A 13,896-nucleotide genomic window follows, 5' to 3' on the forward strand; every position below is an offset into this window, starting at 1 on the left:
CTTTTTAATTTATTGCTGCTATATTTAATCATACTGTTCTTAATATATCATATTATATTATGTACATTCACATTGTGCTGTTAGACAGGCCTCTCAGGGGCTTTTATTCACAGGGTCTTGCTTAATTGTTAATATTAAATGTTTTGTCTGGATTGTTCTGTTGTCAATATTATGCTTTCAGTTTTGTACATTGGCTAAAGTGAGGAACACCATTTGTTTCCCACGGTATACTTTTATATGGATTGGAGCCCAATGGATGGCTAATCAATCTTGACAAATTTTGACAGTTTTGTATATTACATAGTTAAATTACGAGAAAACACGTTTATTTTTTAATTGGTAATGCTCATAGCACATCTGATCACAATTCATTAATTACAAAATATAAGGGATTCCAAATAAAACATGTTTGTTAATGTTAGGGGTTACTGTTTACAGTCTACAGCCATGCTAGCAGTTCTGTGAGCGAAACACTAACGTTAGCATGTTAACATGCTGATGTTTAGCATGTATAATGTTTACTGTGTTCACCATCTTAGTTTAGCATGTTAGCATTTGCTGATTAGCATTAAAAACAAAGTAGAGCTTAGGCTGATTGGGAGTTTTAAAATTTTGACCTGATCGTGGCGCTAAATCAAAAGTCAGGGGATCACATCCAATAGTTTTAAAGATATTTCCATCTGTACTACCTGCTGACTGACCGACAGACATTGTGATCGATAAAGCATGCTGCTGGCGTGGCTTATCAAATCTTTTACATTTTCAAATACTAATATCAGTATTAGCCATGTTTTGATATGGATGAATAACAATAAACTTTAACTTGAGCTTGAATTCCTGCATCTGCTCCAACACTAGTATTATCTCTGGTCAATATTTTATAAAACATGGAATATATACAAACAAAAAAATCAACCACCTCTCTGAAACTTTCCATTTTTCTCTTTTTGTGGACGTCATCTATCTCCCTGACATCAATCCCACTACTCTCTTGCACTTGTCCCTGTACTTGTTTCTGTCCAGGTTGTAGCAATATTAATGTGTGCTACTCAGACACTGTTTAGATGAGGAAATAGGATGTTGGATGCTGCCTGCCAGCATGCACAGGAATAACAAAATAGCTCTACCAAAAACAGGCTGAGAGCAGCTCTGGTTCTTTTTGGCAGAGAGGTACAGAGAGGTGTACTCTACTTTATCGGTCCTGTGGGAATAACCTGGCATGGCTGCACTCTGCATATTAACACCTCAGTAGAGCTCTGCAGGCTAGCATACAAGTATGCACACAGACACACAGACAAACAGACACACACAGCCAAGCAAACAGCTGACACTCATGTTGACACCTAAGAAGAACTATACAAATTATATAAAAAATGGTAAATCAAGATTCTCTCTCCTGCCTCACTAATCAGTTCTTTACTATTCCCATCTGACCCATTATGTCGACGCTCCTGGCTGGCGTATGGAGCTGATTTCTGCAGGACTAAATGCCTGTCTCTTCCACTTAGGAATAACTCTGGGATGCACTAAGGGAGGGAGGGCAAGAGGCATGAAGGACTGGAAAAGGGCTGTCTCTGCTCAGAGGAGCAGAATTATACAGAAAGAGAGAATGTAGAGAATAGAGGAAGGGGAAAAGATAATACTTTTCTGAGGAACGGCTTGCAAAAGAGGTGATGAGGAAAAAAGAGAAGGAAAAGGGCAGGATACATGAGTATAGTAAGAGCCAATATAGATACTGTGAAATGAAGAGCTCAACTAGAGGCCAAGAAATGTGCACATGAGCGCACACACACACACACACACACACACACACACACACACACACACACAATATAACATAACATTGTTCAAACCTGTGATAAAGAGTGTGGATGTCCATCAATCAGGGCATCTTTCCTTATCTCACTCGCCACCGTCTGCTTCTGGATGTTAGGAGAGTTGATTTGCCTTCAGAAAGAGGAAGATGAGTGACAATAGATAAAGAGATGCTCAATAAAGACATGTAAATCCATCATTAAAACCATGGAATACAAACAGATTTGTATCTCACACAATATGACCACAGTGTATGTAAAGATATATGCACATACCCTTTGCATAATGATGGCCCCAGTACACTTTAAATAAAACTTTCAAAACCATATGGTTTGAATTTGTGGTGCTTTTGTTGGCGAGTGTTTATCATTAAATGTATTATTGACATCCAAAATATGTATATAATGTTGTTTTACCAATACTTTTACCTTATTTTCAGAGTTAAAACAAGGCATGCATATTGCATCATACAGGTACATGGTAGGGCTACAGTGTGTACAGTAAAGCAGGGAAGTAATGTGCATATGTCTTGTCTTAGTAACAGGGCAGACTGGGACAAGACAAGACTTGAACGATGGAGGTGAGACACTGCTGTGTAAATCTTTCAACAACAAAACACACTAACACATGTAGACAGGAGATGCAAGCACATGCACCCACACAGACACACACATTCTCAAAAATAGATATATAAGCAAGAGGTAAGTCTATACAGGCAAGTTTTTAGAAAATAAATCTATAAACACTGCCAGAAACAAACACACACACAGACAAACAAAAACACATGAAAACACACGCAAGCATTAACAGTTAATACTCCCACTGGTAGACACACATTAACCCACAATACCAATACACCATAAGACACAAAGAGCTGCACTTATACACAATCTATATCTTGTCACAAACACTCTCAAAATAGAATCAAAACACACACTTTGAGACCCCAGTTTGGCCTTCACACTTATGCATAGAAAGTGCGAGAAAGCTGACAGTGACAAATTAGTGCTAAGAGAACCCTCCAACACTGTAAACAGACTGACCAAGCAGCTGCTAAAATGCGCCGCATTATTATTCCACATCCACACTGGTGTGTTTACTCTGGGCAAAACATATGAGCTGCCCCCACATATGGGCAAATATTTGCTGTCGTAGCCCTTATAATGGTGTGTGTGTGTGTGTGTGTGTGTGTGTGTGTGTGTGTGTGTGTGTGTGTGTGTGTGTGTGTGTGTGTGTTTTTGCTTTTATGAGTGATGTTGGTGTGCAATCAATGTGAAATATACCCAACAAGATGAATACATTTAATACACAGTCACCTTGCCACACATGCACACACCATAGTGCTTTTCAAATCCTTTGAGGAAATATTTGTTACAATAAGGGAAGACAGAGCAGGACAGGAAATTGTGTGTCAGTATTCACATCTGATATTAATCCCCATGTATAAAAACACAGAGTTTATTAGGCCTGTCATTTTATGTCTCTGGCTTACTTCTATATTTCTTTAATAACTCCGCTGACCGCTGCTGATTTTATTTATGTTTTCTATCATTTTTATGAGTGGGTTTTGAAATGGGCTGCGTAAATAAAGATTATTATTCAATTCTGTTACCATTATGAATGAAATACATGTACACACACAAGTACATGTGCACACATATTTAAACAGTGAGGAGGAGGAGGAGAAGTTTCTGTTTATACTTTGATCTTTGATGTCTCTGAGTGTGTTTTTATAAGCTCAGAGGCATGTCCATGGAGAACAAACTTGCCATAAGGGCATATCAGCTATCACACACAGCCGGCACTGGCACAGGTGTATAAACCAGCAGACACGCTGGTCCCTTTTGATAGCTGATATACCCCCATCAACCCATCAGCGCAAAATGAAGTAAGTGTTTTGACCAATGTGAAGGCAAATGAGGGCACACAGATTGTGAATAAGAAGCAGACGGGCTCGGCTGTGTGTTGAGTGGAAAATATGAAGGAGAACTGTGATTTGTTGAGTACCGAAATGAGTAAATTCATGGGGGGAAAATAGTATTTTATTGCTGTGACATTTCTTAAAAAGATGAAGTGTGTGAGAGAGAGAGACCACTGTGCACGGGTCCAGCCATTTCCTAAACTGAGCGTAATAAGTAATTTTTCACATTTCGTCTTGTTTCTTTCACCTGGAGCATTCCACACATCCGCCTTCCAACATAAGCAGCTTCACTTTATTTCTGGCTGCCAAAGCACAGCTCTGTTTTTTTTCTCACTTGTATTTCTCAATACATATTTCGATCGTTCTTTCTATATCTCATCCATTCTCTTTTCCATTATCCTTTTTAACAGTCTTTTCCTCCTCTTGTCTGTCTTTTACTTTTTGTCCCCTAGAACTCACATCCATTTAGAAGGGCATTGAGAAAAAAAGAATGAATGAAGGATCCTCTAACTTCCCTCAAGGAGTACTGGTGACGTGCCCTTGAGCAGGGCACAGTAGGGCTCCAGTAAAGCTGCTGAGTGGCCAACAGCAGGAAGCTGCGGTCACACTGGGACGCTCCCAGTCCTGAACGTTGGAAACTGTGAATATTAAGTAGGGTGTTGCTGGAAAAGAGAATGCATTCTCAGTTGACTTTTCCTGGGTAAATAAAGGTTAAAAGGAGTAATAACCTTTGAAGAAAGAAATTCAGATTTGTATCTCCCCTTCATAACTCCTAATTCTTACTCTGTTTTCTCCTCTTCTCTTTTAATAAACAGCAGAGTGGAAGAAAATCTGATTTCAAGCAGACAAGGATACGATCTGAATTAAATACATTTTCTCTGTAGTGAAAAAAGTCAAGGGGTACAGGGAAAGGAGAGAGGAGAAGAAACGAGGCACTATGGAAGTATAGCATGAGGCAGATGGATCAACACTGGAGTCTGAAGTTTTATCTGAGGCACTTGTCTCGATGCAGTGCTGAGAGATCCAAACAGAACAAGTCTGTTTATTACTGATAGATGCTTTATGGTCTTTATGCTAGACATGTCTTATCGCAATACAAATATCGTTTCACTGTTGCCTTTATATATTGTCCGTGTGTGTATGACAGGGTGAAACAGATTGGAGGTTAAAGAGGAAGAACTCTGCTTGTGTGTCTAGATGTTTAAATGTGAGACGATGTAGTGTGATTCAGTGTATGGTATTGTTTATGTATTTTATATGTGTGTTATGAAACACTCTTCTCTAGCGCAGGTGCAATATAGTAAAACAGGAAGTTGACGTGTCATTTTCGAAGCACTAAATTGCATGGACACCTGCGAATACACACTGTTTACAAACATATTCATGTTGAAATATTGTATACAGAGACTTTGGAGGTTATTTGTGAGTTGGCGTGCATGCATACAGTGTGTGTATTTTCAAAAGATTGATGCTCTCAACATCTGGAATTTGATTATCGTCATAAGAATAAGGCCCAAAATGATGTGTGTGTGTTTGTGTGTGCAAATGGTTGATTGTGAGTGTATGAATATTTGTCCGAACTGTCAATTCCTACCAGCCAATACATCCTCGCCAACTCCACTATACCAATATGTAGTCTCCTCAGTGTCACCCTCGACGCACACGTGCACACTCACACACATGCAGTACATACATTCGTTCAAACATACACAAACCCACACACACACACCCACACACACACACACACACACACACCTCCCTTTTCCTGAAACCCTCCCTTACATACCAGAGTGCTTACCACGTCAATAGCTGTGATATGGTGAGTCTGGGAGCCTGATTTATTTCTCAAAGTTTAGCTCCCACATCACCACAGAAACTTTAAAAGTATAGGACTGTAACAGCATTAAGAACTATACAAAATAATTCCACTGGTTACAGTTTTTTCCAATAGCTAACACACTAAAATGACATGCATAGTACAATTATTTAAACTGACACACAGAGAGCAAAACCTCTTCTCAAGTCTCCAAAAGTCTAAACACATTTTCTGCTTTACACACATTTTGCAATTCAAAATGGCACTTTTTAAATGCACTGAACACGGTTCTCTGCATAACATACAACAATCTGACATAAAGTCACATGTTTGCCATTTCAAAACTCTGCCATTCAAAATGACACTACATGAGCTAATTGGCGGATACATGTGCCACCTGGCCAAACACCTCAATGGTATTGTTACCACTTCAATCAGGAAGTAAGCACTATGATGCCTATTTTTTTCTATATATTTTTTCTGCACATATTTTCTTTTTCAGTTTACTGTGTTTTGTGAGCATATTTTTGTTCAGTCCAATGTAAATATATCTGCTGTACATATGTTGCACTGACTTGTTTGGTGAAAAATAAAAATAAAAATGTTTCATGGGCATGTGTGTGTAGGCCTATCTGCAAATATTTTTGTGCATGTGAACAATCTGAAGAATTTTCTACAATTTGAACTATTTTAGTATTATAGCAAAGCATACTAAAGATGAGAGTGCTTTTCATTATGCCCAACAGTGTGTAGTTGGTTAGACAAGAATCTGGTAATATGAATGAAGTGTGTGCCAATTGGTGCAAAAGTTTGATTTTGATAATGCTATATGTAGTTTTGGTTGCAGTGCATCATTTAGCAGGATAAATGAGGTATTTTGCAGTTTGGGTGTGAGGTTTTGTGAATTGTGTTAAGTATTTTGATAAAACCAGCCTAGTTTGCAAAATTGTGTTTTAGAAATTGGAAAAAAAAACTGTAATAACAATATATAGCCATGAGATAAGGGGTGAAGGAAAAATAAACAAGGCTTTCAATTCACCCAACATAAAAAAATAAAGCATCTTTTTTATTTCCATGTTAGAAATCACACCCGTTTCAGATGTTTGAAAGCATAAACTTTCTTGAATACGTATACTTACTGCTGATGTTTAGGGGTAATGAAAACTGGTTATGTTTCAAAAAGCCTACTCACTGGATTCATTCTCTTATACTTTTAAGACATTCAATACCATGTTACAAACTACATGATGCAGGCCAAACACACAATACACAGTGTTACTTAAATGAATTCATAGGTAAAGATTAGAATGATGAACTCCTAGTGTGTCATACTATAACATGTATTTATTTTTCCATTTTGGTCCACCCTATGTGCACAAACTGCATAATGAGATCAGTAACCATTGCTTTCAGAGCTCTACTTAACAAATCCAGCTATTAGCATTAGTGCTAACCTCTGATACAGATGCTTTCCACAAAGCCTGTTCAGTATCTCTGATCACTAATACAGATTAGCTAGGATTTACACCTACACACATGACAGTAAATAAAACACTGACAATAACTACCTAATGTTATCACTGATGACAGATCACTAGGAGATGTAAGCTATTAAATAGCTGTGAGTGAGTCTCCCCCTGTACTGGAAGGTATTTATTACAATGACCTGCTGGCTACATTCATCATTCTACATTCTGCTGTATTGCCAACTGGATGAGAAATTGTCTATTTACTCATCTGTTCTTCTCTCTCTCCATCCAGATAGTGGTTAATAGGCCATCTGACTGAGTTCCAAAAGAAACACTCTGATTAAAAAGACATGCATCCTCTGCCCAGGCACATCTTGCACTGCCTTCCACAGAAGTCCAATCAGCACAAGGACAAACTTGTCCGCCAATGCTGTCACATAACACGTGTGCAGAGACACACATATGCTAAAAGTCTTGTGCCTGTATTCATGTTAAATGTCTTTGTTAAATCAGAATTTCCACTGATAACATGACAAGATTTTAACTACAATAACTTGATGTCCCACTATTCTCTACAGCAGCCAATGTACATACTGTAAAGTTCATGTTCCTGTGCTTTTAACTAAAAATCTATTCTATTTTATTTATTACAGTGGCAGTGTATGACTGCAGTGGATCCTGCTCTGATAACCTGCAGATGACCTGCTTGTGACCTCTGACCCATACGCGCTGACCCACGGAGGGGTCAGTCTGATAGGAGTGACTGGCTGACACTAATGAGACAGCAGCCCCGATAAGATGGATGAGCTAAGTGTAAAGAAACTTTTCCAATGCCTGATCCCAAACGTTCCTGTCCCACAAATGGCTGTGCACAGAAACCAAATGCATGGATTAACACATACATGTGCGTGGGCACACTCTGCCACTGCATTTGAGTAGCAGACACATACAGAGGTACAGTAGAGGCATGACGTATGCACCGACATATTGAAACAGAGAGTAGACTGTCTGAACAAACTCTGCGGGAGCTACTGTATCCCTATTATACTTGATGTTCATGCGTACCCACACAGTTTGAGTCAGTCAGCACACGGTTTCCATGCCAGAGTGGAGAGTCTGTAAAACCCGTAATGAATGAGGCAGGAAACTGTGTTGGATTCAGTACATGCAGCCCATCCAGATAAATTCTAAGCCATTCAGAGCTAGCGTTAACACACCTGATGGGGGCCAAAGTGTTAAAACATTGTTCTTTCACATACCTCTTTCACACTTGTGGCTTCTTCTGTGCAGTTGGCGATCCACCAACAGAGAAACCACCACCCACTATCAATCTACATACACGCCAACCGCCACACAACTAACTATAACCATTCTAAGTTCAGACCCACCCAATGTACAGACACAAAACCATTCCTCTTTCTTTGCTTCTTTTTCACACATCTACGCACACACACATGAAGTAAATACCCACACAAACACTCACATACAGTACCTCTGCGTTGGCAATAAACAACCACTCATGTGGGCACATACACACACCATGCCAATCCATAAATCAGATGATAATTGAGTAGCGCTGCACTAGTAATAAACAGAGTAGTATAAACAGCCAGTGTCTGGGCTGGATACACCACCTCCCACTGGCATGCTGCTGGCTGCCTTCCTGGCAAACTCAAACACACACACACACACACACGCACGCACGCACGCATGCACGCACACACGCACACACACAAACACACACGCACGCAAACACACACGCACACACACACACACACACACACACACACACACACACACACACACACACACACACACACACACACACATACATACATACATACATACATACATACATACATTTGCTGAATGCATTTACAGTAATGCAAAGACAGAAACAAAACCACTTACACATAAGGTTTACAGACACATATTTGAAAACACCTAAGATATGAGGAAAAACACACATGATAGCACTCACGATAGCAATGAAATGGGAAGAAGCTTTGCAGAAGTCAACACAACTGAAAGGCTATACGTCTCCAGTGATATGAATGAGGAAACATATAAAGTCTCTCATTGTGTTACTGCTGTGACAGGAATGAGGACCGACATTGTTTTCCGTAAATGCATTGTACATTTACTGTCCCGCTGGGATAGTCAAATCTGATCTTTCTGGGAATCAAATTTGAGCCAAAATGCCCCAATTTACAACTTTATACCTGGGAAAATCTCAAACCCAACAGTCATGGCATGATGTCAAGAGTGATGGCTACAGACAGTGTTGGCGGTATTATGATGATTTGTTCAACAGGCACACAAAGAACTACTTACCCAGGTCTGCAAACGTTGATACACAGAAACAAATGATAAGACATTAAGCCACATGATTAAAAACAACACATATACATAGGTCACAGTGTGCATTTCTAGAGTGTGATTACATCAGGCAAAAAGCATGACAGCGTGGAAGTGGTTTCAAGTGCTGGGAGGACACAATCTAGACAGTTTATGTCTCGTGGATTACTCCTTTATAAATAGAGCACTTAGGAATGAATAAAGATCTTACAAAGATCCGGTCACTTGAAAGGACACTGCTTTCTGAGGACACCCAGATGGTATCTTGTTATGGATATACATGTCAATGAATTTTTGACCCTCACCTCTCAAGATCAGCAATTTTCTTCTCTTTGCACAATTTGTCCATCTCAGCATCCCTCAGAGCTGTCATTAGCCTATCCACCTCCACTTGTGACTTCCCAGATTCCTCTTTGTTGCGAGCAACTTCCTGCTCCAGAAGCCTCAGACGATCTGTGATGTCTGGACACTTCCGGACTGCTTCTTCCGTGTTTTGTGCCTTTGGGGGGAAAGCAGGACACACAGAGGGAGCGGATACATAAGAAATAGCCACAAAACTGTATACTGCATACATTAGTATTAAGGCAGTTTGAAAGTAGATTTACAGTGGCCAGTTTAGGACATCTTAGACTCAGATTTTCAAAAGCTGCTCTTTATTAAAGATAATTGTCAGACTAACCTAACCTTTCAGTTTAAACTGCAATTGGTCAGACTTAATTCTACATCCATTAGCCTTAGCTGTCCCTTGTCGGCAAATAATACATTCTTCTTCTGAACTCCTTATGAACCAGCTACAGATTAATTTTAGATAATTTGAACATAAGAATGAACTCAATAAAATATATACCATAATCATAAAGCAGTACCTTCAAACAATACATATATTTAAAAGTGATAAGCCTCATCTGGAACTGTTATCATGGTATGATCTAATTAATATTAGGTATTCTACATTGCTAACTGTAACCCGGCTGCGTAACGGCTGCGTATCCGCTCCGGCACACCTCCGGCAGTCCGCAACCCTCCGGAGCAGATACACAGAGCTTCTATTTTTGCCGGATGCCGGAGAGCTCCGAAGCAATTCAGCACACAGCAGATAGTGCGGGACAGGAAGTCGAGCACAGAAACAAAATAAACATCCGGTTAATTTTCAAAATAAAATACACCGTGCTCACGGCGGATCATATTTCCCTGCACTACACCTTTAAAACACAGCACAGAGTTGTTTTCCCTCTACTCCTCTAGATGGAAACAAACTGTTGTTGGTTTTGTGTTTCTATTCTACGTGAATTCGTGAGATCTTGTGGATCCTCGTGACTACAGCTGTCAGTCATGGCCGCAGCCGTGCCGCAACAAATCCGGACCTAGTGGGTATTGACGGACGGCGGAGCACGCAGCCGACACGCAGCGGAGCCGGTCCGTGGAAATCCGGTGTAAGTGTAAGCTAACTATCATGTAAGAATTCAGCAGAAAGTAGAGGTGAAGCTGGCAACATGCCAGCTCATGGTGACAAAGTAAAGCTTAGCCTAACAAAGCACATCTGAAGCTAACAAGCTGAGACTAACCAAGCAAAGCTAAGAATGACAAAGTACAGCTGAAAATGACAAAGGTCAGATAGGGCTAGTGGATGTTGAGCTAAGCGTGTTAAAATATAGCGAGACAGATTCAAGTTAAGCCAAGTCTGGCAACAGAGAGCAGAGTGGCCTCTGCACACGCACACGCACACGCACACACATGCAAGCACAAACAAATAAGAGGCAGACAATAACTGAACCTACTGTTGGGCTTCCTGCTGGTAGCCCATCGACTTTGGCTGGCACCTAGAAGTTAAAACAAATAGATAAAACACATAATCAATCACAATCAAAATAATAATATAGTATAAGAACCAGGTACAGTCATAACATCTTCTAGGACTGAAGTATTGGACACAGTTTGACAGTTACACAGGGTCAGATGCAAGATCACAGTGCATGGCTACAGCTTTCAAACCTAAACTGAGTATGTGGTTAGGGTCACAATCTAGCTGAAGCACAACCAATCCCTTCCCCTTATGCGATCTCATCCCGCCCCCCCGGTTCCTATGCTGCCTGCTTTTCTGTGGTTTGCGTCTATCAGTTGTCTCCCGGGGCATCCGTCATGTAGAGTTAGGAGTTCAGGCATTATAATTATAAAATTACCGTCTCCCTCTGTTTGGCTGCGATTTTATGAGACCTCCAAACAGCTCAAATTTTTTTTCAACACGAGAGTTACATTGATGGATTCTTTCTTCTCTGAGAAAAATATCCCAGAGGAAGTTTGTACCCTAGAATTATCTTTCTCCCTACCTCTCCCTCCTTTGCTTGGTCTTTACTTCTCTCTGTCTGTGTTTGCGAAGATTGTTTAACTTGTTGAAACAGCTGAGGCCACTCGTTTAAACATCATCAAGTGAGTGGGCGCGCACACACACACACACACACACACACACTGAGCAATTTATTGTCAGGTCTATGACTGTACATGTAGCTCTGCTTGAGTCAGTCATTACAAAATACACCAAGGATTGTCTGTTAACTATTACCACTAGCCAATCTGAACAAATGCCTCTTTCCCATTATAACAAACCCAACAGATAAACCACATGCATAAGTTGGCCCCTGCATAATAGGAGATACAGCCATGGGCACAATATATAGAGCACAACTAAATGTTTGAAAAGTCTTTATGTGCAGGCATTCAAAATGAGGTAGCTTAGCAGGAACACATCTGTAAATGTTAAGAAAAACCTCAAAATGTCAATGAAGATATTATTGTTTACTATGACTCTATGGTTTTGTGTATTTCGGTTCTGCCCATTGATATGAGTTTGACTAGCCTGTCTACAATATACTGTATGTGCCACATGTGACCTTTAAAAGCCCCATAATCTTGTCACTGTATGTGTATATAGTACACACGCGCCTGTACTAAGGATTAAATGCTGTGAAAAAGGGGGCCACTTGGCCCTCTGGAAGGCAAGCAGTCATTGTTTACCTCGTCCTCACCCCCATTACCTCCACACCTAGCCTCATACACTTGTGCGCACACACCCAACCCAATCTTAGCTTGCACAAAATGCATTAGGCCTAAGTGGACCAGAGTTTGTTATGTTCTTTCAGTGGAAAACACAGACGGGGGAAAGAAGGGGCTGAGAGAACGGCGGGTCCAACAGGGATTTGTGATATTATGACAGGAGGGGGAAGGCCAGTAAAGATACAATTACATATTTGGTCACTGAAATTATTATTATCATTCCTGGAAATGTCTCTGAAGTGTAAATATTACAAATAAGTTAAATATGTGTGGCCACCAGTATCTGAACTGGGTCAGAGAATACCCAGCCACACTGTGGCTGGGTAGCATAAAAACAAAAAACGTTTTGACTCCTATTTATATCAAAGACATGACAGAGTTCAATCTCATTAAATATCTGTCTGTGCAAAAATCAATGTCTGATTAGTCTTGTTTCCATATTATCATCAAAAAATAAAAACAGAGAACAAAAAAGAAAAAAGCAACAACAAAAGGGTAAGAAGATATGACATCTGCCTGGTTTGAAAAGAGTCTTTTGAATAGGACTCAAAAGTGAGTTGAGGTGTGGTGCCTCCTTGCTGATTTAAGCCAACCCTTCCTGGAAAGGTCACTGCCTTCCCTGAGGTTCTTTACAATTTTCTCTTTGAAGAGCTAGTGTTTAGTTTCAGAAGTCCTTTATTAACCTCGGAACCAACAAATACTGTTTTATGGGAAGAGGATGAGGATGCAGTGAAGTCAACAGAGCTCTGAGGTCAAGATAAAAAGCTCCGCTAACAGCTTGACTGAATCAGTAATACAAACATCTGCAGATACAGTGAGTGGGCCACCGTGTGTACACGACCTGATGGTAAACACAAACTCTACATCTGCATGAGAGGTTAATGGCTGTCAGGCAAAAAGCTTAATTCTCCATTTTTGGAGGTATTTGAGATTAACGTCAAATGAGGACGCTTCTCATACAAGTGTTGGATTAATGTAACAATTCCAAAAGCATTTACTGTATATTAGGCATTAAGACATTGTGGAAATGCAATTGTTTCGCCAAGCAACAACAATATTCCAGTTGTAATAACACAATTGACAGTCACAAGGAGAATTCAGCATTTGCTCAAGACATTTCTTTATCATACTAATTAAGATCAAGCAAATTGTGCTTTACAGTCTCTTTCAAAACCTGACAAATCTATATAGCAATATACATTTTTTAAAAGTAGTGCAATTACAAAATGTCCTAGGTAAATAACCCAGCTTTCCTTTCCTTGTTGTATGTCTTACATCACATAATTACATTACATTAATTTGGAAGAAGCTTCTTTTTTTTTTTTAAAGCAAATTACATGTGCATTCACACTTGATAGGCACAAGAACAAGCGCAACCCTCTTAACATTTGTTCAGTACTGCAGTACAAGTTAGCTTTTTAGTTTTTCTTTTAGAAATTAGACACAAGTAAGCACTAAAATGGGGT

At 39.8% G+C, this 13,896-nt stretch overlaps 1 protein-coding gene across 4 annotated transcripts in view; it reads right to left on the minus strand.

Annotated features, from left to right (window-relative positions):
• The window catches only part of LOC116062036 (ERC protein 2-like), a 164,596-nt gene that overhangs the window by 88,144 nt on the left and 62,556 nt on the right, over positions 1-13,896 (minus strand). For all 4 annotated transcript variants that reach the window (XM_036008556.1, XM_036008557.1, XM_031316491.2 and 1 more), the window contains 4 exons: positions 11,158-11,199; positions 9,685-9,878; positions 9,356-9,361; positions 1,854-1,947 (listed from right to left, as the gene is read on the minus strand). In XM_036008556.1, the coding sequence (XP_035864449.1) occupies positions 1,854-1,947; positions 9,356-9,361; positions 9,685-9,878; positions 11,158-11,199 (336 nt within the window). The remainder of the gene's footprint in view (positions 1-1,853; positions 1,948-9,355; positions 9,362-9,684; positions 9,879-11,157; positions 11,200-13,896) is intronic.

This window comes from Sander lucioperca, chromosome 12 (assembly GCF_008315115.2).
Source record: "Sander lucioperca isolate FBNREF2018 chromosome 12, SLUC_FBN_1.2, whole genome shotgun sequence".
Lineage (NCBI taxonomy): Eukaryota > Metazoa > Chordata > Actinopteri > Perciformes > Percidae > Sander > Sander lucioperca.